At 43.7% G+C, this 21,662-nt stretch overlaps 1 protein-coding gene across 1 annotated transcript in view; it reads right to left on the reverse strand.

The window, feature by feature from the left end:
- LOC144682415 (disks large homolog 2-like) overlaps positions 1-21,662 on the reverse strand; it is a 1,267,833-nt gene that overhangs the window by 353,927 nt on the left and 892,244 nt on the right. Inside the window, exon 14 of the mRNA XM_078544824.1 lies at positions 7,997-8,141. Within this exon, the coding sequence (XP_078400950.1) occupies positions 7,997-8,141 (145 nt within the window). The remainder of the gene's footprint in view (positions 1-7,996; positions 8,142-21,662) is intronic.

Here is a 21,662-nt window from a genome sequence, read left to right on the forward strand (position 1 = left end):
TTGGTATTCTGCCTATTGCGAACAATAGAAGGGACATGCTGTTTGATAGGATCTACCAGTCAATTGTATGGCGTATATAGCTGGCATTGCACCAGCACTGGAATTCATATACCACACTACTCATTTTTGTGGTAGGCAGAATGTCTTTTTGGCTTGAGTGCGGCATCCCGTTTCAGGTCTGAAAGTGGTAGCCTTAGGCTCATTTGTGTGTCTGTGTCCCTTTTTGATGCCGATAAAGGACATATCAAAGCTATCCTGCAGGATAATGGTTACTCCAATTAGTTCATTGCTCCCTGTGTGTTGCACATACTCATGAATGGGCCTAAAGCCACCTTTTTCAGACCAGTCTACCTCAAATTACTCTGGCATCCCAAAAATTTGAGCTACAGGTGAAGCTAGCCATTTCCTGCTGTTACTATTCAGTAGCAACATGAATGGATTTTCCACTAATGGCTTGCTGCCATCAAGCCAAAAAGACATTCTACCTACCGCACAAATGGGTGATTTGGATATGAATTCCAATGCCATCTGATGCCAGGTGCATAGGCTGAATATCCCAACGACTGGCGGGTCATATCAAAGAGCACATCCCTTTGGCTGTTTGTAATAGGCAGAGTATTAACTATATTCAACCAGCCCGTACTTGCAAAAATCACAAAATATTGTCTAATATTAGATATAGTCTTGCATTTGGACAGCACTTGCAGAACAATCCCCAGTGTGCTAAGAATTACACTAACAACAATTTAAGATTATCAGTTAAGCTCAGAACGTGACTCACTTACGCTTGATAGAAGCTATGTATATTCATATCTAGGGGCCTGCCCTCTGCAGGCAAAAAGAACATGTCCAGACATTGCGCCTTTTTTGAATTAAACAAAAGCGTGGGGGACAATAATTCCCTGGTGCATTCTCAATGGCAAGGCCTCGACCAATCAGAATCAATTTACCAACCAATCATCATCTTTTCTAATCCAGTATAAATTGTTGCTCCTTTTGAAATTTGGAATTATTGTGCCTGTCCTGATGAGTGCAAGATGAAAAGCTTTGACAGCATGTTTCTTTTTTCAGCAATTTTGTATATACTTTAAAATTGAACCACTAAGCTCACACACTGCTCTATTTACCATTCCCCTTTCACTCACCTACTAAAATTCATAGCCTCACTACACCCAACACCCCCCCTCCCCACCCCTCCACATACCTAGCACTGCTAGCCTTACATCCACACTTTTCAGCTTGCCATCTCTAGTGATGGTGCTGCTGTGGCTGCTAAGCTGCCAGCCCTCTGATTGCTACCAAGGTAGAGTCACCTCCTGCTTTCAGCCTTAGTGCAAGACATCAGCCCACCAAAAAATTCAGCCAGGTGTGTCACCGGGAACGAGTGCCTTACAGCCAAAGCAGGGGGATACAATCACATAGGGGCTCCCTGGAGGGCAAGGTCACACATGAGTTCTGCTGCAGCGGACTTAGATGAGGATTTTTGTAAACTGACATACATAAAAAGGCTGATGGGCATTCTTGATTATATGAGTCTGGTAACTGATCTATGCTCACTATACTTGATTGGTTAAGCCAAGGTATTGACTCAGGTAAAAGTAAACAGACACCACAGAAGCTACTAAAGCTTAAGAGCAGAAGTATGGTATAGACATTTTAAAGCATTGAATAAAACTCTGTAAATAAAGTTCCTGTGCACTTACAAACTAGTGTCATCTCTGCAATGCGCTGAGGAAAATCAAATATATAAAATATACAACATGGAGACCATACATTCCAGTGTAGAACTGGTAGTCAACTCCATGAGAACACTTGCAAACCTAACTATGATCGAGCACCTGATGGAAGTCTCAGCTTTCATTAAAGCACAAGCAGAAGCCATGCAACATCTAACTGCTGGGGTGGAAACTCAGACTTTTTCCATGCAATCTCAGCTTGTTGCCATTCAAGAGCAATTTTCTGCCAACATGTCCATGACCCCTGCTGTTGCCTACCAGCCAGCCCAGACTGCTAACACTCATACCATGTCATGGAGTCTGAAGCCAGGTCCTCAAGGCCCAGAGTTGTTCGAGCTGGTCCTGCAAGGCCATTGGCAGTTTCTCCTACTGAAAGTCAGCAGCTTTCGCCTGCCATGCTGCAACCACTGGGATCGCACTGCACAGGAGCACTAGGACAGGCAAAGGCACTGGCAAACATGCACAAATGGAATGCAGAAGGGTGATTATTTGACCTTTGTATGGAAGATTGGCTGATTTGCCATAAAGTTGATTTGGAATGCTTTTTATATGGTGACATATATTTCAACATTTTGACCAAGTGGACACTGTGATAATCAGTGAGAGAGGGAAGGTAAGATAAGATGTGGGACTATTGTAGACTGGGGATTTGGAGTTGTGTTCACTAGAATCGGAGTCTGATGAGGCAATCACAGAGAGTTCAGCTGAAAAAGGGAGATGCTAGTTTTCTCCACCCTTCCTCCTGTTCCTCCGCTTCTTCCTCCTCTTCTTCCCGCACCTCCTTCTCCTCAGCTACTTAACATATCTCTGGTAGCAAGGGCTGTACCCTCATGATATCGTGGTTATGCAGGATACAATTCACCATGACGAATCCTGATAAATGCTGCAGGACTCCTCTACAGCAGTCGAGGCTGTGAAACCACTGCTTGTGTACTCCACTGGACTGCTCGATGATGTTTCCTGTGGCACCATTGGACTCGTGATTGCACGATGGTTTAAGTGAGCATAATTTAAGCATGCATAATTCCCTAAACAAGGATGATTATAGTAATTAAACTGAAAAGGGTAGTATTTGATTGATACGCCTTAGAAAGCTTAGGGGATATTAATCCCAGTGGTGTTGCAATAACTTTAGTATTGGCTCTCCATAATTATTTTTAGTTTTGTAAATTCTGTTCTTCCCCATTGGTTAAATTATTATAGAATATAATGGATGTGTCTACCTTCCCTTGTGCTTGCCTGATCCCTCTTGTAGGTCATGGAAGAATTAGCAGTGGACTCCTAATTTGGCTGGAATTTTATGGCCCAATCATGGTGGGAACGGGGCTGTAAAATATGGCGAACCATTCTAAACTTCATTCACTTTGGCTTGACTGTAAAGTCCCGCTGGCATAAAATTCCGCTCTATGGGCAGAATTTTTCCCTTGGTGGGCGAGCGGGCCCCACCGGCTCGGCGGCGAGCGGGCAGCCGACCCCTGCCGCCAAAACAGGGCCCACTGCCATTTTGAGTGGGTGGGCCAATTAAGGCCCGCCCAGCAGCCTGCCCGACAGGAAGCGCTATGCGCTTCATGTGCGGGGTTGGGGGGTGAGGGGAGGAAATCCCGTACGCTCTTTTCCGCATGCGTGCGAAAAAGCACACTGCTCTCTGAGGCAAAGTGCTGTCTCAGGGAGTTTACTGACAGGTAAGAAAAGTCAAAAAAATAGAGAAATATTAAAATTATTAACATGCCCCCCTCATGTGACAACGTCATACGAGATGGGACATGTTAATAAGAAACATATAATAAAGTTTATTAAATTTTTAAAAAACGGATATGAAACCTCATCCCGCCAGTGGATGAAGTTTCATGAATAATCTGGAGCCCGCTGGGGCTCCTGGTCTGCCTGCCAGCTTTAAGTTTGGATGGGCAGGGTCTTTAACAAGGTTAATTAGCCTGTAAATGGCCTTAATTGGCCATTGACAGGTCGGCGGGCGGACAGCTGATTTCGCTGTCCGCCCGCCTTCCTGAAGATTTAAATAGACCAGGATGACATCAGGGGTTCCTTCCGATGTCATCCTGTGTCATTTTCCTCTCAGCGAGCGGGCCCCGCCCCCAAATCACAGAGGGAAAATCCTGGCCTATGTTTATTTGCCTCTTCTGGAAGGTGGGAAGAATGGATAGGTGGTGCAAGGATATGAAATCAGGTGAAGGGTGGAAGGGAGAATATATGGGCATAATGGTTTTTAATTGTTTGGGGTGTATAGACATAGATATTGAAAAAAATCTGTAATAGAAAACCATTTCACTGCTGCAGCTGTTTCAAGTATGGAAAAGTTTGCTCATATTGATACCAGAGTAGGCATATAACTGCAAAACTCCATAATTTGAGAGCACAGAAAAATTAAAAAAATTTACCTTCATGAAGGAAGTTTTAGAAACAGGGTACTTCAGATAAAATAATTCCCATTAGAACACAAGTAAACTGTTTTTTGCATGGGTGTTCTGACACTTAATAATACAATATCACTTTTCCCAACAATTGTTGACAGGGATAAGGGGTGTGGGGATAGATTTAGAAATTTGCTGCTTGAGCTGGGCGACCGCTTTGCAGAAAACGTGCGGTCTGTCCGCAAGAAAGACCCAAACCTCCCTGTCCCTTGCCATTTTAACACTCCACCCTGCTTCTCTTGCCCACATGTCTGTCCTTGGCTTGCTGCATTGTTCCAGTGAAGCCCAACGCAAAGTGGAGGAACAGCACCTCATCTTCCGACTAGGCACTTTACAACCTTCTGGACTGAATATTGAATTCAACAACTTTAGATCTTGAACTCCCTCCTCCATCCCCACCCCCTTTCCGTTTCTTCCCCCTTCCTTTTGTTTTTTCCAATAATTTATATAGATTTTTCTTTTCCCACCTATTTCCATTATTTTTAAATCTATACCTTTTATGCCCTGTTAGTCTTTCCACCCCACCCCCACTAGAGTTGTACCTTGTGTGTCCTGCCATCCATTCTTAACTAGCACATTCATTTAGATAATATCACCACATTCAACACCTCTTTGTTCTTTTGTCTGTGACATCTTTTGATTATCTGCTCCTATCACTGCTTGCTTGTCCCTACAACCACACCCCACCCCACCCCCCACTTCTCTCCCCCCACCCCAGGTGTCTTAAACCAACTTATATTTCACCCCTCTCCTAATATTACTCAGTTCTGTTGAAGGGTCATGAGGACTCAAAACGTCAACTTTTTTCTTCTCCGCTGATGCTGTCAGACCTGCTGAGTTTTTCCAGGTAATTCTGTTTTTGTTTTGGATTTCCAGCATCCGCAGTTTTTTGTTTTTATCACAGGAAATACCAAGTCAATTTGACTTTTAAGAAGCAGGTAACATTTTCCCACACCTGAGATGAAACTGTTTTAATATATGGGTACAATGACGCACTGCATCAAACAAGCCTTCAGGAAAATTGAGGACAACAATGCCACATCACTCAAATAGAAAATTTATTTTTTTCCCTTTACTTCTTTGGAAACTCCCTGCAGCCTGCATTATGCATGGCAAACAGCATCTGCCAGTGTTGCTCTTTAACCAGCTAGTTCATACATGGTTGACCTGAGTTAACTACCTCGCTGAATTCCCTTCCCTTCTGATAAACCTTCTCTCAGCATTTCCCTAACTACAGTTGAGATTACTTGCAATTAAATACAGAGCAAAATCTGTGTCCACTCACTCAATGGTGTATCCTAAGCAGAACCATCAATGTTCTTACATGTTCTTGCAGTTGTGATTGCATATTCAACAAGAAGAATTTGCAATCATATTTCCTTTACATATAGTTAAAAGTTTAAAAGTGAAGAAGATCTAATTTTTTTAAATTTTACTTAAAAATGACTGGGAAGAACACTGAGAATTAACAGATAAAATGTAGTAGCAATGCGCATTTAGAAATAATCTAAAACCTATCATTTAACTAAAATATTAATAATCATTCAACTGAAATGGGCAAAACAGTGGTTGCACATTGCAAAACAAGAAACGAGCTTTCCACAATATGGAAACTGCATTTAAGCGAAATGTATTCAAATGTCACATCTGCTTGTCTTGGCACTCTTATCACTAGTGCCAGGCTTCAACTGGAGATGCCACTCAAATGGACAAACAAGAGAGCCCAGCTGCAGTCAGGCAAATTATTATCAGTTTTCACTGCAAAATTAAACCATTCAGCCCTTTGGATGCATCACATTTTACAATGGTGTAACCAGTTACTTCAGTAACTAAAATGCAGATTCTAGCTTAAATATTTAGGCTGTAACTCACAACATCCTCTATTCAGCTGATTTCTAAAAAAGGCAAGGGGAAGTTTGAAATATGACTTCAATGGTTTCAGCTCTCAACTGAAGATGAAATTGCCTCTGGAAGTGACTTTCTGCTCAACAGCAGCCAATTACAAACCCATATTGAGCTGTTAGAGCCAAATAAAATGTCAACAGTAACAGTCAATATTAATTCCAATTTAAAGCCATGTAAGTAAGACAAAGGGCTGAATTTTAGTTCTCATTCCAAAGCTGGGCAGATTCCAGGTCAAGAACCAAAAGTTGGCCAATGCAGGACACAGGAGGAGTTTTTCAAGGAGGTGGCCAATTAAGAGGTAGCCTCGAGGTGTCCTCTACAATTAAGGATGTCAGGCAGGCTCTGCAGTTAGGAGAGCCAATAGCAATGCACGATTCTCTGGGCTACCAGCAGCCCCACTGAGAGAGGTGGGCACTGCTGCTATAGGTGGGGGACTGCAAGGGCACTTCAAGTTGGAGGCACTCTCTCAAGATTTAAACAATACAAAACATACTGTGGCCACAGCTGCCAGACTATCATAGCAGAGGGAGATCCCCTCCACAAGATGGCCTGCTGTTGTGGCTATGACTCACACAGCCCATATGATCCCTGCTGGGCTGCTTTGCAGGATGTGCCTCTGGTACTGCTCCCCCAATCCCTTTGCCCAACCTGTCACCAGAAGGCCTCCACCATTCCATCTATGGGCTCCACCTATATCAGGGTGCCCATCTGCTGTCTGGAAAATCCAGATGGTATGTGAAGAGTGCCCTCAATTGACACTTTAGTTTGCCTAATTGGCTACCAACCACAGTTGGGTGGACAGGTGTCACCCAGCACTCCACAACCCCACCACCACCCCTCTGCCCCCCCATCCAAATTGGGACAGGTCTCAAAGTAAGTGATGGTGGGTGGGGAGGGTTTCTAAACAAATGTCAGTGTGGGAAAGGAGGGAGAGAGAGGGTCAGACAAGAGAGGCCTGAAGATTTCCTCCTGATACTCCTGGCTATCAAGATTCCAACCAAAGGATAAAAAAATCTAATTAACATGGTCTGTCTGGCTATGTTGCTGGATCACACTTTCACTTGTTATAGAATGATCCCTCCTGCCTCATTTTAAAAATCACTCAGAGAATTTAAAAACAAAAGCAACATTTCATATTACTATTACACAACTTAGAACAGACAGCTGGAAAATATTTACAGATTTCTATATTGGAAACAAAGCTTAAAATTTATATTACCAAAGTCAGCAACTCAGAACACCAGTGTAAGAGCTGTGTCACCAATGAGCTGCTGGATCACAGTTTCAGATCAGGTTTTAAATAAAAAATCATAATGGAGATTATAACTTGCATAATTTTTTAAATGTTTTGAGTAATATTATTTTTTCAAATTAATTTATAAAAGCACTGCTAAATTACAGCTGCATTTATGGGAGAATTTTTAAAAAACTGTGCAGATTTTACACTATCTAGAACAATATTCTATATATAATTCTGATTGCAATGATGCGAGTGCATGGCGACAAGCTGAATGGTTAAGGTGCAGATTCTAATTACCTCCAGTAAAAGTCTGCTCCAAATACATGCCTTAACAATTCATAAAATGATAAACACATTAAAGGAAACCATTCATACAGATAGTGGTGTTCTCAAAACAGGGATGATACATCACAGCTAGGATAAGCAGTTAAACAAGGGATTCATCTCATAACATACTTGGTAAGCACATCAAAGTGGAATTAAAGTATAATGCAACAACAGTCTTAACAAAGCCATAAAAAAATGTCTAGAAGGAAATATCTCAAAACAGATATGCCTTCTACATTGGGTTTGCACTTTCCTACACAGATTTTGACATTTGCTTAGAATATTTTTTACAAATACGTATAGATTAGAACCAAAATTAAAAATTAATGCACTCAAAACAGTGTCCACTGCAAATTTACCTGCTGACGTCATCGTCTCCAAGCATGTGTTTTGGAAGAGGAGAATATCTTCCTGATGAAATCTGTGGCAGCGAGGTCTTATAATCCAGTGTATCATTATTCCCAGTTGAGAGAAGGATGTGATTCTCTATTGAAGGGGAATAAGCTAAAAAGAAAACCACAAAACAGAAACAATCTTATTTGCTTTTAAAATTCTTAAAGAAGAACACCGACATATATTTCTGCATTGTATATATTAATTAAAACAATAAATTGAAAATGAAAAAATGCCTGAATGGTATATTTTACAGGAAATCCCAGTAGACTTGATGTTAAACACGTACAACCAAAACAATGTAACAATCAACAAGGTTAAAAAAATATTGAACCAAATAGCCAAAGATCTGGAACATTTATATTTTTTCCTCCAAAATGAATCACTTCAGCCTTCATCTTTATTTGTATCTGTCTATTCCACAAACCTGTCTGTGTTCCTGAAATCCATTACAGTCCTTGTTGTTTTCCAAACCCCTAATTTTGTTTGATCAGTAAATTCTGAGATTGTGCTCCCTATGCCCAAACAAATATCATCTCTTCATAACACTAATTTCATAACAACAAAAAACTCCTGGATTTGTATTCCATTTTAATACCCGTTAGTTTAATTCAGTCTACTTAATGGTAATTTATAAATATAACTACTTTCACACACACCTCATGTAGCAGTAATGTCTCCAAAACTTGAAAACATTCATATTTAAAACAGGCGGTCACTTATGTTGTTCAAGATGTGGTAACTATTATTTCTGAAAAGAGACATGTTGGCCAAAGCTTTTTGTCTTGCATCATCAGGACAAACACAAGAATACTAAATTTCAAACAATCACAATAACTTATAGTACAGGGGAAAAGGGGTGCTGATTGGTTGGCAAGTCAACTCTTAATAGCCAAGGCATTGCCATTGTGATGAAACCTATACTTACCTTAGTTGGAAGTTCAGAGGTCGGAAACTCCGATTCCTGACGATCCTCTGGCCTTTCACGCATGGGCCGGCTGGGAACTGGCCGCACATGCGCAGTACTACCTTTTTATGTTCTTCAGGCCGAGGACAGGCCCTGTGCACCTGCTTAGAAGAAAGAAGAAGAACGGTGCAGTTCAGGTGATCCGATACAGAGCACCATTGTGAGTACGTGTCCCAGGGAGCAGGACATGGGAGGGCGACAAGGAGTAGGTCCCAAACCAGGGAGGGACACATGGAGAGGTCCCAAAGGAAGTCCCAGATAAGGGATTAAAGACGGGACAGAAATAAGTCATGTTAAGTTAAGTTACAAGAAAGCAGCAGAGAGACATGTTCCAACTTAAGGAAAGAGCTGTAGGGAGCAGACTTTAAGTGATATGGGCATGAGAGAAACTCAGAAAATTTGAGAAGGCAGCCGAAGGTTAGTGACTCTGTGCTGCAGGCCATTGGGGCAAGGGTACCCCTCCGGAGCAGTGGTGTTTTGCTTGGCACGGCCAAAGATCTGAAATTGTGCTTGGAAAATGAAACTTGAGTATTCTTGGAGATCCAGGGGAAAAGAATCTCAGAAGGCGAGATTGAAACCCTGCGACGTGGGTCATTGTTGAAGCCGTCGACTTTTGGAGAGAATCCCGAGGTGAAATCTTCAAATGTAGAGACTGGAAACCCTTGTGAGAAAGATGAAGTTTCAATTAGGTTGGTTGGCTCACAATGTGACAAACGTCTGGGTGGGTAGTTGAGAAATCCATGGACTTTGTTTTAGCCACATCTGTCAACCACAGTTCATCTGTTAATTCACATGTCCCTCATACTTACCCTGAATGTTATAGTATAAGACAGATATTGTAAATCATTTTATCTTTCTGAAGTGGTATAGTAAATTATATTTTTGTTTGTTCCAAACCCTTGGAATCTTGTGACTTTATTCACTTGTTTTGAATCTCAAGCTTTATCTACTTTAAGCAAAACATTATTTGTCCCTAACCCAATTTCCCCCCACTTCCCCCATGACCCAGAGTCTGGCCAAGGATTATAACACCATGGAGAAAGCCACAGGGCTTCCCATGATTCCAGGTAATTCAAAAAAGATGCAAGGCTTGAACATATATCTTCCGACTAGGCATTTTACAGCCTTCTGGACTGAATATTGAGTTCAACAACTTTAGATCATGAACTCTCTCCTCCATCCCCATCCCCTTTCCGATCCCCCTTTTTTCCAATAATTTATATAGATTTTTCTTTTCCCACCTATTTCCATTATTTTTAAATGTATTTCCGTCTATTGTTTTATCTCTACCTTTTAGCCTATTTCGATCCCTTCCCCCCACCCCACCCCCACTAGGGCTATCTGTACCTTGCTCATCCTGCTTTCTACCCTTAATGTCACCTATTAGCACAATTCTTAGCTAATATCACCACCATCAACACCTCTTTGTCCTTTTGTCTATGACATCTTTTGGCAATCTCCACCTATCACTGGCCCTCTATCCAGCTCTACTTGTCCCACCCCCCGCCCCCTTAAACCAGCTTATATTTCACCTCTCTTCTATTTTTCCTTAGTTCTGTTGAAGAGTCCTACGGACTCGAAATGTTAACTGTATTCCTCTCCGCAGATGTTGTCAGACCTGCTGAGTTTTTCCAGGTATTTTTATTTTTGTTTTTGTTTTGAACATATTCCTTCTGTTTGCAGAGAACGGATCCCTGTGTATGAATGTATGTCACTTCTAGCAAGTGTAAATGAGCTATGTTTCAAGCTCAACTGATTATCTTAAATAGATTGTTAGTGTAGCCGCTGAGCACCTGAGACAAGAAGAGCTGTTTCTGAAGACCTTTACTTCCATATTGTGGCACAGCTCTGTTATACCAACATGTATAGCAGGCAAATCACATTCAGATAAATGCATCCACTATAAGAATTGGGAGCTGTATCATCACCAATCATCAGCAACAGGGTTGAATGCAGCCTCTCTGGATGTAGGGCTGAATCACCCCAGATTTACACTAAGTGCGGTAGTGGGCAGATAAAACGACATTTTACCCACCAGCCACGATGGCAGGATTTCATGCCATATTGTCCCAAACCCGCCGCATTAATTATGCATTTCCAGGAAACATGCCATTTCCATGGCGGGTGGGCTGTCATTTTCTTGCCACACCACCGCCTCACTGCACCGGGTGCCATATTTAAAGTCCAGCCACGCGCACACATCTCAGTGCTTCCAGCCCACAACTACTGCAGGGAAGATGTCCACAAAAGGCAAAAAGACTGCAGCCCCCAGGTTTAATGATGCATCACTGGAATGCCATTTGGATGCCGTGGAGGAACACCGTGGTGTCCTCTACCCCAGCTCTGGCTGCAGGATGGGCAGTGGAATCATCAGTCCAGCATGGCAGGCAGTGGCAGCAGCAGTCAGCGCCAATGCCCTGTAAAAGAGGACAGCCACCCAGTGCCGCAACAGGATGAATTGTCTCATCCGTTCCACTCAGTATTCTCATCACTCTCAACTCACACACTCAAAAACCCATCACATATCCACAGGGGTCTCACACTTCAACATTGCTAACTCTCACACACACCCACACATTCCCACACAGGCTCATATCCTCTGGAAATCACATCCTCGTTCCTGTCCATGGCACCGCTCACCACACAAACAATCCACAGCAGTGCCGTGTGTCCTGTTCACTCTCTCTCTATCTGTTCCCATGCAGGAGAAGCTGGCTCACACCAGCAGGGAGAGGTCCCAGATTGGGGGTGAAGTGACCCACATTAGGCCCCTCACTCACTTTTAGGAACGTGCCATCGTGCTGACTGGTGAGGATGTGGACCCTGCCTGCGGCGACAGTGAGGTTGGCGGGGAACGCCCATCTGCGGATCCTGTACCACATCATCCTTCCCCCAATGCAAAGTGAGTTCTCTCTCTCTCTTTCCAGCTTTTGGCTTTGCTGCCAAGCACTACTGATCTCTACGGTGGTTCACAGGGAGCTCTGCCAAGTGACCGACACCCGCAGCCAGCCAGGCCCTCAGCTCCATCCATGTCCTCATCTGCAGCCAAGGGGGCACCTCCTCCAGCGAAGAGGTGGAAATAAACAGCCGAGAAGACGCATCACAGCGCTCACCCACACCCTCCACCAGCGCAGGGACACACACCTCGGTGGGGCCTATATCTAGAGCAGGCTTGGGTTCATAATCTGGTGGTCACTGCATGGACATGTGTCCACAGCAGGAGGAGGCAGATTCAGCCCAGTGCCCTGGCACTCAGAGGAATGCTAGAGAGGAGGCATCTGTGAGGTTCTTGTCAGATGATGAACCTCTGGATTTGGCCTTCCAACTCATCCTGGAGAGTCAGCAGAATGCGGGGGGACATCACGCAGAACTATTGAAATCCCTCAATAGAGTGGCATGTGAGTTGAAGGAATGTGCCCCCGATCGGGTCCGCGCTGCCATTTTACGTGGGCGGGCCAATTAAGGCCCGCCCAGCGTGACGCACACCCGGAAGTGCTGAGTGCTCCCTGTGCGGGCGGGGGGATGCCTGAGTCAGGGAGTGCGCTCTTTTGCACATACACACGAAAGAGCGCAGAAATCTCCCTGAGGCACAGGACTGCCTCAGGGAGATTAGTTGAAGTCCTGAAAATTTTAATAAAGAAAAAGAAAATTTAAGACATGTCCCCTCATGTAAAAGTGTCACATGAGCTGGGACATGTCTATGAATGTTATTTAAAATTATAATAAAACTTCAAATACCTTCATGAAACCTCATCCCACCCGTGGATGAAGTTCCATGAAAAATGCGAAAGCTGCCTGGGCTCTTCGCCTGCCTGCCAACCTTAAGGTTGGATGGGCAACTCCGTTAAGTGTTTTAGTTGATATTTAAATGGCCTTAATAGGCCTTTGACAGTTCGGTGGGTGTGCAGCCGACTCGAGTGCCTGCCTGCCACACTGAAAATCTGAATGGCGTGCGGTAACGTCGGGACACACACCCAACGTCACAGCGCGTCATTTTACGCGTCGGTGAGTGGGCCTTGCCCCCGCTCTCCAACCCAAAAATTCAGGCCCATGGGTCACTTTAATCTACATATACTGTGGAGGAGGATTTCCTGGAGTGTGTGCATGGTGGCTTTTTAGACCATTACATTAGGGTGCCAACTAGAGAGCAGGCTGGGTATTGTGCAATGAGAAAGGATTAATTAACAATCTCTTCCCTTGGGGAAGAGGGACCATAAAATGATAGAATTGTCCATTAAGATGGAGAGTGAAGAAGTTGAATCTGAGACTAGGGTCCTGAATCTAAATAAAGGGAACTTCGAGGGTATGAGGCATGAGTTGGCAATGATGGATTGGGGAACCTTACTAAAAGGGTTGATGGTGGATAGACAACAGCTAATATTTAAGGAATGTATGCATGAGTTACAATGATTATTCATTCCTGTTTGGCGCAAAAATAAAACAGGAAAGGTGGCTCAACCGTGGATTACAAAAGAAATTAGGGAGAGTATTAGATCCAGAGAGGAGGCATATAAAATTGCCAGAAAAAGCAGCAAGCCTGAAGATTGGGAGCAGTTTAGAATTCAGCAAAAGTGGAAGATTGATCAAGAAGGGGAAAATGGAGTATGAGAGTAAACTTGCAAGGAACATAAAAACTGACTGTAAAAGCTTCTATATGTGAATATAAATATGTGAAGAGAAAAAGATTAGCAAAAACAAATTAGGTCCCTTACAGTCAGAAACGGGGGAAATTATATTGAGGAACAAAGAAAGGCAGAAAAATTGAACACATATTTTGGTTCTGTCTTCATAAAAGAGGACACAAATAATTTCCCAGAAATGTCAGGGAACCAAGGGTTTACTGAGAGGGAGGAATTGAAGAAAGTCAGTATTAGTAAAACAATGGTGCTAGAGAAATTAATGGGGTTAAAGGCTGAAATATACCCAGGGCCTAATAATCTACATCCCAGAGTACTAAAGGAAGTGGCCCTGGAAATACTGGATGCATTGGTGGTCACCTTCCAAAATTCTATAGACTCTGGAGCAGTTCCTACAGATTGGAGGGTGGCAAATGTAACCCCACTATTTATAAAAGGAGGAAGAGATAAAACAGAGAATTACAGACCAGTTAGCCTAACATCAGTAGTGGGGAAAATGCTAGAGTCTATTATAAAAGACGTGGTAACAGAACACTTGGAAAGCATTAACGGGATTAGACAAAGTCAGCATGGGTTTATGAAGGGGAAATCTTTCTTAACTAATGTTCTGGAGTTTTTTTGAGGATGTAACTAGTAGAATAGAAAAGGGAGAACCAGTGGATGTGGTGTATTTGGATTTCAAGGAAGCTTTTGATAAGGTCCCACATAAGAGGCTAGTGGGCAAAATTAAAGCACATGGGATTGGCGGTAATATACTGGCATGGATTGAGAATTGGTTGGCAGGCTGGAAACAGAGAGTGGGAATAAATGGGTCTTTTTCCGGATGGCAGGTGGTAACTAGTGGTATACCGCAGGGATCCGTGCTTGGGCCCCAGCTATTCATGATATATATAAATGACTTGGATGAGGATATCAAATGCAATATTTCCAAGTTTGCTGATGACACAAAACTGGGTGGGGTTGAGAGTTGTGAGGAGGATGCAAGGAGGCTTCAGAGCGATTTAGATAAGTTATGTGTGTGGGCAAACACATGGCAGGTGCAGTATAACGTGGATAAATGTGAAGTTATACGCTTTGGTGTGAAAAACAGAAAGGCAGAGTATTATTTAAATGGCATATTGGGAAATGTGGATGTACAAAGGGATTTGGGTGTCCTTGTACACCAGTCAATGAAAGTAAACAGGCAGGTGCAGCAAGCAATTCAGAAGGCAAATGGTATGTTGACCTTCATTACAAGAGGATTTAAGTTCAGAAGTAGAGATGTCTTACTGCAGTAATATAAGGCCTTGGTGAGACCACGCCTGGAGTATTGCATGCAGTTTTGGTCTCCCTATCTAAGAAAGGATATACTTGCCACAGAGGGAGTGCAGCAAAGTTGCACTAGACTGATACCGGGGACGGCAGGACTGTTGTATGAGGAGAGATTGGTTCGACTGGGCCTGTATTCACTAGAGTTTAGAAGAATGAGAGAGGATCTGATTGAAATGTATAAAATGCTAACAGGGCTAGACAGGCTAGATGCAGGGAGAATGTTTCCCCTGGTTGGGGAGTCTGGAACCAAGAGCCACAGTCTCAGGATACGGTGCAGGCCATTTGGGACTGAGATGAGGAAAAATTTCTTCACTCAAGAGGGTGGTCAATCTGTGGAATTCTCCACCACAGAAGGCTATGGAAGCCAGGTCACTGAGTATATTCAAGAAAGAAATTGATAATTTTTTGGATATTAGGGGCATCAAGGGGTACGGATAGAAAGCGGGAAATGGCATTGAGATAGAGGATCAGCCATGATCATATTGAATGGTGGAGCGGGCTCAAAGGGCCGAATGGCCTACTCCTGCTCCTAAGTTTCTATGGACACCCCTGGGTCATCCACTGAGTAATTTGAGGCTGTCCTCTCCCTTTGAGTCCCCTTTGCCTGTGACCCCCCTCAACCTCATCCTCTTGTCACCACAGAGGAGGGAACAGCCAGCGCATGAATGATTCTGGAGGGAAAAGTGTGTGTGTGGCAGGGCCTTTCGGAGCCTCGTTCAAGCACTTTCAAATGCACGCAGATCTTTCACATTTCACACTCATCTCAATGTCCTGAGCATTATCAATACTGCCTACTGGGGTTCACTTTCAGTTGATCTGACCTGCATCTCCACCCACCCATTGATCACAGCCCCTTACAGCACCTGATTTCGTCACCATGACTCTCATTTCACTTTCGATCTGGAGAGCATGGTCTAGATTTGTTTTTTCGTCAGCTCCCCCATCTTTTCCCCTCTCCCAGTCACCCATTTGCTTTCCTCCGTCACAGTTGACACCCCCGGCATCACTTACCACCTCCCCTCCGTTACCTGCCAGCCACAACCTTTTTCTTTTGGGGATGTCCAGATGAATGTGCACATTCCCTTCCTTACCACTCCAATCCCACCCCCATCCTTCCCGAAAATCCCACCTCCCCGACCTTCTCCATCCCACCCGAGGGTCTGTGTCTGCCTCTGGGTCCCCACCAACTACCCTCGCCGTCCCTTCTATCACTACCGTCGAACCCTCATCCTCCCACTTTACTGCCTCACTCTGCCCCCAGTTATTCTCACCCTTCCTCTGTACCACATCCACCCTCAGATTGCTCTCCAGGAGGCAGAGATGGAGCTATCCAACCCTTCCTGTGCATGTTCACCTGCACAGCCCATTCACACTCCTTCTTCCCTTTGCACCCCTTCCCCCATTCGAACCCCTTCCACCCTTTACAACCACCCCGCGCCCCCTCACTCCTCCCCACCCAGAACCCCTTCCCCCCACCAGTCCTCCCAACCCCCCGGACTCCACCCCCCTTAGTCCCTCCCCCTTCCTGACTCCTTCCTCCACCCTTAAATCTTCCACCATCCTTAGTTCCTCCCCCCTCCCGACTCCTTCCTCCAGCCTTTGCTCTTCCTCCAGCCTCACTTCTTCCTCCAGCCTTACTCCTACCCCCTCCTGACTCCTTCCTCCAGCCTTACCTCTTCCTCCAGCCTTAATCCCTCCCCTCTCTGTACCCCTTCCTCCCCACAAATGACTTTCCTTCTCCACGCCCCTTCCTCCCACTGGACACCCTCCCCCGCACCCCTTCCTCCTCCGGACACCCTCCCCTCCCAGCACTCTTTCCCCTCTCTGCGCTCCTTCCATTATACCTTCCACCCCTCTTACACCTACCCTCCCAGTTGCCGTCTTCTCCCTGTTACCCCCTCCTCCCCCATTCTCCCTCCCCCCTAACCACCCCCAGACACCTTGATTCCCCCCATAACCTCACCCCCGAACACCCTCATTCCCCCCTCTAAACCTCACCCTCCTGACACCTTTATTCCGCCTCCACAACCTCACCTCCCCGACACCTTCATTCCCCCCCTCCCAACCTCACCCACCCGACACCTCTTGCTCTCTCACCCGATCCAATACCTTCCTCTCCCACCCCCTTGACCATCATCCATTGTGAGCACCAACTTCCGTGAGCTGCTTTGGAGCAGAGCCATGTCTATATCAAGCATGCCATGGACATTCCTCCAGTGTGCCATTGCTGTCGGGCTCCAGCATCATCTGCTCCTCAGATGTCCGCAATGTAAACAAGGCCCTGGCGGATAAGTCCCGACTTCTGCACATCACACTTCTTAAGGCGTGTTCTACACTGGTGTGTTTTCCCGCTGATGTGGACGGACGATCCAGTGGTGGGGGAGGGGACGAATCTGGCTGGTAGGCCTAATAATGGTATGCTGATGTATTACAATGAGGTTCCTGACGTCCGATGGTGGAGAACGCGGCCCGCCTATGGCAGGCGAAGCGGACAATCACGAACTGGTTTCACGCCATATGGTCGCTCATGCCACTGACCATGCTCGATGCCAGTGGGCATGGAAAATCCCGGCCGTGATTAAAAGGGGCTAATGGGGGTCTTCCCCACCAGTTGGAGAACCAGTGAGGGACCCCCATTAGCTCTGTGAGGAACGCCCAATGGAATTAAGTGCCTATGAGGCACATAACTGGCCACCATCAGACCTTCCCTCGGGATTGAGGAACCCAAAGGCAAAAATCCCACCCACTGAGGCATGCTGGCAAATCAGAGGTTGGCAGATCCTCATTGCCTGTCAGGGCCTCTGTGAGCAGTGGCTGCTGCCCGCAATGCACCCATCAGAGGTCCATGACCAATGCAGGACCCCAGACCAAAGGTGTGTAAGGCTGGGATACGGGTTACAGTGAGGCAGTCAGGGGAGGGGAGGTGGGCAGGGGCGTCAGAGGCAAGGGCAAGAGGGTGGCTTTCAGCAACTCCCCCACATCCTGATGCTGGGTCCCTCCATCAGGCACTGAATGTCTGACAATGGACCCGCCCACCATCCCCCGCCACAAGGCCACTTACGGGAAGAATTGGACAGCCATGCGGTTTGAATCTAATCCCTGAGCCAGCACTGAATTTTTTTTTGAATCAGCACTGAATTTTGGTGGACTCAGGGATAATTGGTGTCAACTGACTCATTAATAAGCCTAATTGACATCTTACCGTGAGCTCACTCAGTTCCCAACTTAATTGGGGATAGATTTCCGATGCAGGGAATCCAATGCGGGTACTCCTGCCCAATTATTCCGGCTCCCCCGGCATCATTCCCACTCCAGCAGAGTCAATTAATTCTGCCCTATGTTTTCTGTGTCACACAGCTATTAGAAAAGCTGGATAACTTTAAACATTAAAGGTGAACCTTTTTTTTTGCTCCCAATATTATGCTGTGGATAAGGTCTGAATTTGTTAAAAAAAAAAGACCTTAATATTGTCTTTAACAATTTCAGATTTGAGCTAATTTTCTCTCCATCAGTAGGTGCTGGTATTGTAAGATACAAAAGCCAGCACTTCTAAGGCTGGGAAAGGAAGACATTATTCACTATAATGAATCGGTAATTAATAGTGCGGAATGGGGCGAAATGAAATGAGGGCTACAGAACAGTTTCTGAACAGAACTAGAAACAGAAGTTCTTCATGTGAAGTTTTGGTGACTGCCAATAAACTTGAGGATAAATTAATAAGAATGGCAAAACAAAAGGAATTAGATAGTTGGAGAGAGTTTGGACTTTACTCTCAGGTTCCAGGGAAGGGGCAGCCAGCCTTGTCAAATTTGTACTGACAGAGTCTGAGAGTCCGGGAATAAACCAGAGCAGATAACAGAAGTAAACATAGGGGCACATATAGACAATAGTGACCATAATAAATTGTTTTAAGATGAAGATAGAGAAGATATAAGTATAATAAAAATCAGGTTAGTAGATTCAAGACAAGCTGAGTTAGAGGGCCTGAGAATAGAACTTAGAAAAATGAAATGAGCAACAATACTGGCAAACAATGATGCAGAAAAACATTAGGAAACATTGAAAACGTTGTTTAACAGAATGCAGGAAAAATATATTCTACTGAAAGGAAAAAAGCTGAACAATTATGAGACTCTGTGGATTGGTAAAGACATAAGAAAACACCTGAGATTAGAAAAGTACCATTCAGTAAAATACATGACAGCAGAGGAGTGCATGATAAGAGTGAATATGAAGAGATAGAAAGGAAGTGAAAAAACAATCAGGAAGGCAAACAGGAACTATAAAATTAAATTTTCAAGGAACACGGGACAAAATTGGCAAATATTTTACAGGCACTTCAATTAAAAGAGGAAGGCTGCGATGGGAATCGGAACACCAGAGGATAGACAGGATAATACCACAGGTGACAATAGTGAGATGGCACAGATATTAAATAATTATTTTGCTTTGGTGTTTACTAGGGAGATAAAACAAGTAGACATGACATTGAATGATGAGATGAGTAATGAGGTAAGTGCATTTACACTAAAAAAGGGGATATATTGAATAAACTAATCAAACTCAAAGAGAATAAAGTCTCTGGTTCGGATGGATTGCATCCATGTATTTTTTAAAAATCTAGGGAAGAGATAGCAGAGGCATCACTGTTCTTACTTAATAATTCATAAGAAAAACACGTAGTGCCAGATGGCAGTTGGCTAATGTAATTCCTATACTTAAGAAGGGAGACAGAACCTGTCCAGGGAATCATAGGCCAGTCAGCTTCACATTGGCAGTAGGAAAAATGTTGGAATCCCTACTAAAGGAGAGAATAGAATAACATCTAGAAACAAAAAAATGGATAGTGAGCATGGATTCCAAAAGGGAAAATCTTACTTGACCAACCTTATTGAATTTTTAAGGAGGTAACAGAGTAGACAATGGTAATGCAATATATGTAATTTATCTGGGTTTTCAAAAGGCCTTCACTAAGATGCTCCATAATAGACTGATGAATAAGGTTAGAGAATGTGGAGTCAGGGGACAAGTGGCAGAATTGATTGTCAGCTGACTTCAAAACAGTTAGCAGAGAGTGAGAATATAGAGTAGTTATTCAGAGTGAAAGAAGATAGGAAGCGATGTTCCACAAGGATCAGTGCTGGGACAACTGCTGTTCAAAGTTTACATTAATGATTGGACTTTGGAATCAAAAACACAATTTCTAAATTTCCAGATGGCACCAAACTGGGGAGAATAATCACTGAGGAGGATTGCAACAAATTGCAGAAGTGTATTAATAAATTGCAGAATGGGCAAATAATTGGCAAATGAAGTTTAACACAGATGGATGTGAGGTGGTACATTTTGGGAGAAGAATGGAGAGGTCATTTATTACTTGCAAGATGCATGTCTAGGTGGAATAGAGGAACAAATGATCTTGAAGTATAAACATGCCTATCACTAAAAGTTGTGCCACAGGTGAGCAAGGTCATAAAAAAGCAAATGGAACACCTGGCTTTATTTCTAGAGGGAGAGAATTAAAAATAATAAGGAAGTCATGAAAAATCTGTTTCAAACCTTGGCTAGATATTTAGAGCACTGTATGCAGTTCTGATTGCCATATTATAAAGAAGATATAGAGGCACTGGAAAGGGTGCAGAGAATATTTACAAAGATGATACTAGAAATGCTTGGTTGTTCATATCAAGAAAGAATTGACAGGCTGGCTCTTTTCTCTCTCTCAAAAAAATAGGCTAATGGGTAACCTAATAGAGGTATTTAAAATATGAAAGATTTTGATAAAGGATACAGAGAATGTTTTCTCTTGTGCAAGGAGCATAACTTGAGACCATCAACATAAGATAGTCACCCAGAAATCTAATAGAGAATTCAGAAGAAACTGCTTTACCCAAAAAAGTGTGAAAACATGGAACTTGCTACAACAGGGAATGGTTGAAGTGAGTGATAAATAGATTCATTTGAGGGAAAGTTAGACAAGCGTATGAGGGAGAAGGAAATGGAGGGTTAGGATGGTAGAATTAGATGAGGAAAGATGGGAGGAAGCTCGAATTGCGCATAACCATCGGCATGGTTCTATTTGGACTGAATGACCTGTTGCTGTGCCATATATCCTATGTTAAAGTCTTTGCAGATGGGCCTTATTAGGCTAAGGTGAGGCTAGTTGTTAGGGGTATTAATGAACAATTGGGTGTCAGAGTGGACACTCCTATAGCTGAAAAAGTAACCTTGAAAATCTTTTTAGCTCTTTTGGTTACATAACTGTAGGAATGTAAATCAAGTGACATAAAAGCTGTGTTTCTCCAGGGTGATACTTTTCAGAGAGAAATGTTTCTGAAACCACCCAAAGAGACAGCAGATGCAGGAGGGAAACTATGGAAACTAAAAAATATGTGTATTGCCTGAATACTACTTTCAGGGTGTGGTATTTTTCAGTGAGATCTGTTTGGCTGAAAATAGTTTGTGTTCAACTAAAAGCAGATCCCACAATGTTTATTGGTGTCATAAAGGAAAACTTTCGGGCATCTTCACAATGCATGTTTTCTTGTGGGGTGGTACTGCAGATTCGAGAAATGTGTTCTTCATAAGATTAGAGTAGAATTTAAGATTGGGAGTTAGGCCTCTGGGGCTTTTAAATATATTGGTTTAGATATTAAGCAGAATAAGTCTGGAATAACAACATCAGCAATACTACTTAGAGAGTGTTACATCACCCTC

Source organism: Cetorhinus maximus, chromosome 7 (assembly GCF_964194155.1).
Source record: "Cetorhinus maximus chromosome 7, sCetMax3.hap1.1, whole genome shotgun sequence".
Taxonomy (NCBI): domain Eukaryota; kingdom Metazoa; phylum Chordata; class Chondrichthyes; order Lamniformes; family Cetorhinidae; genus Cetorhinus; species Cetorhinus maximus.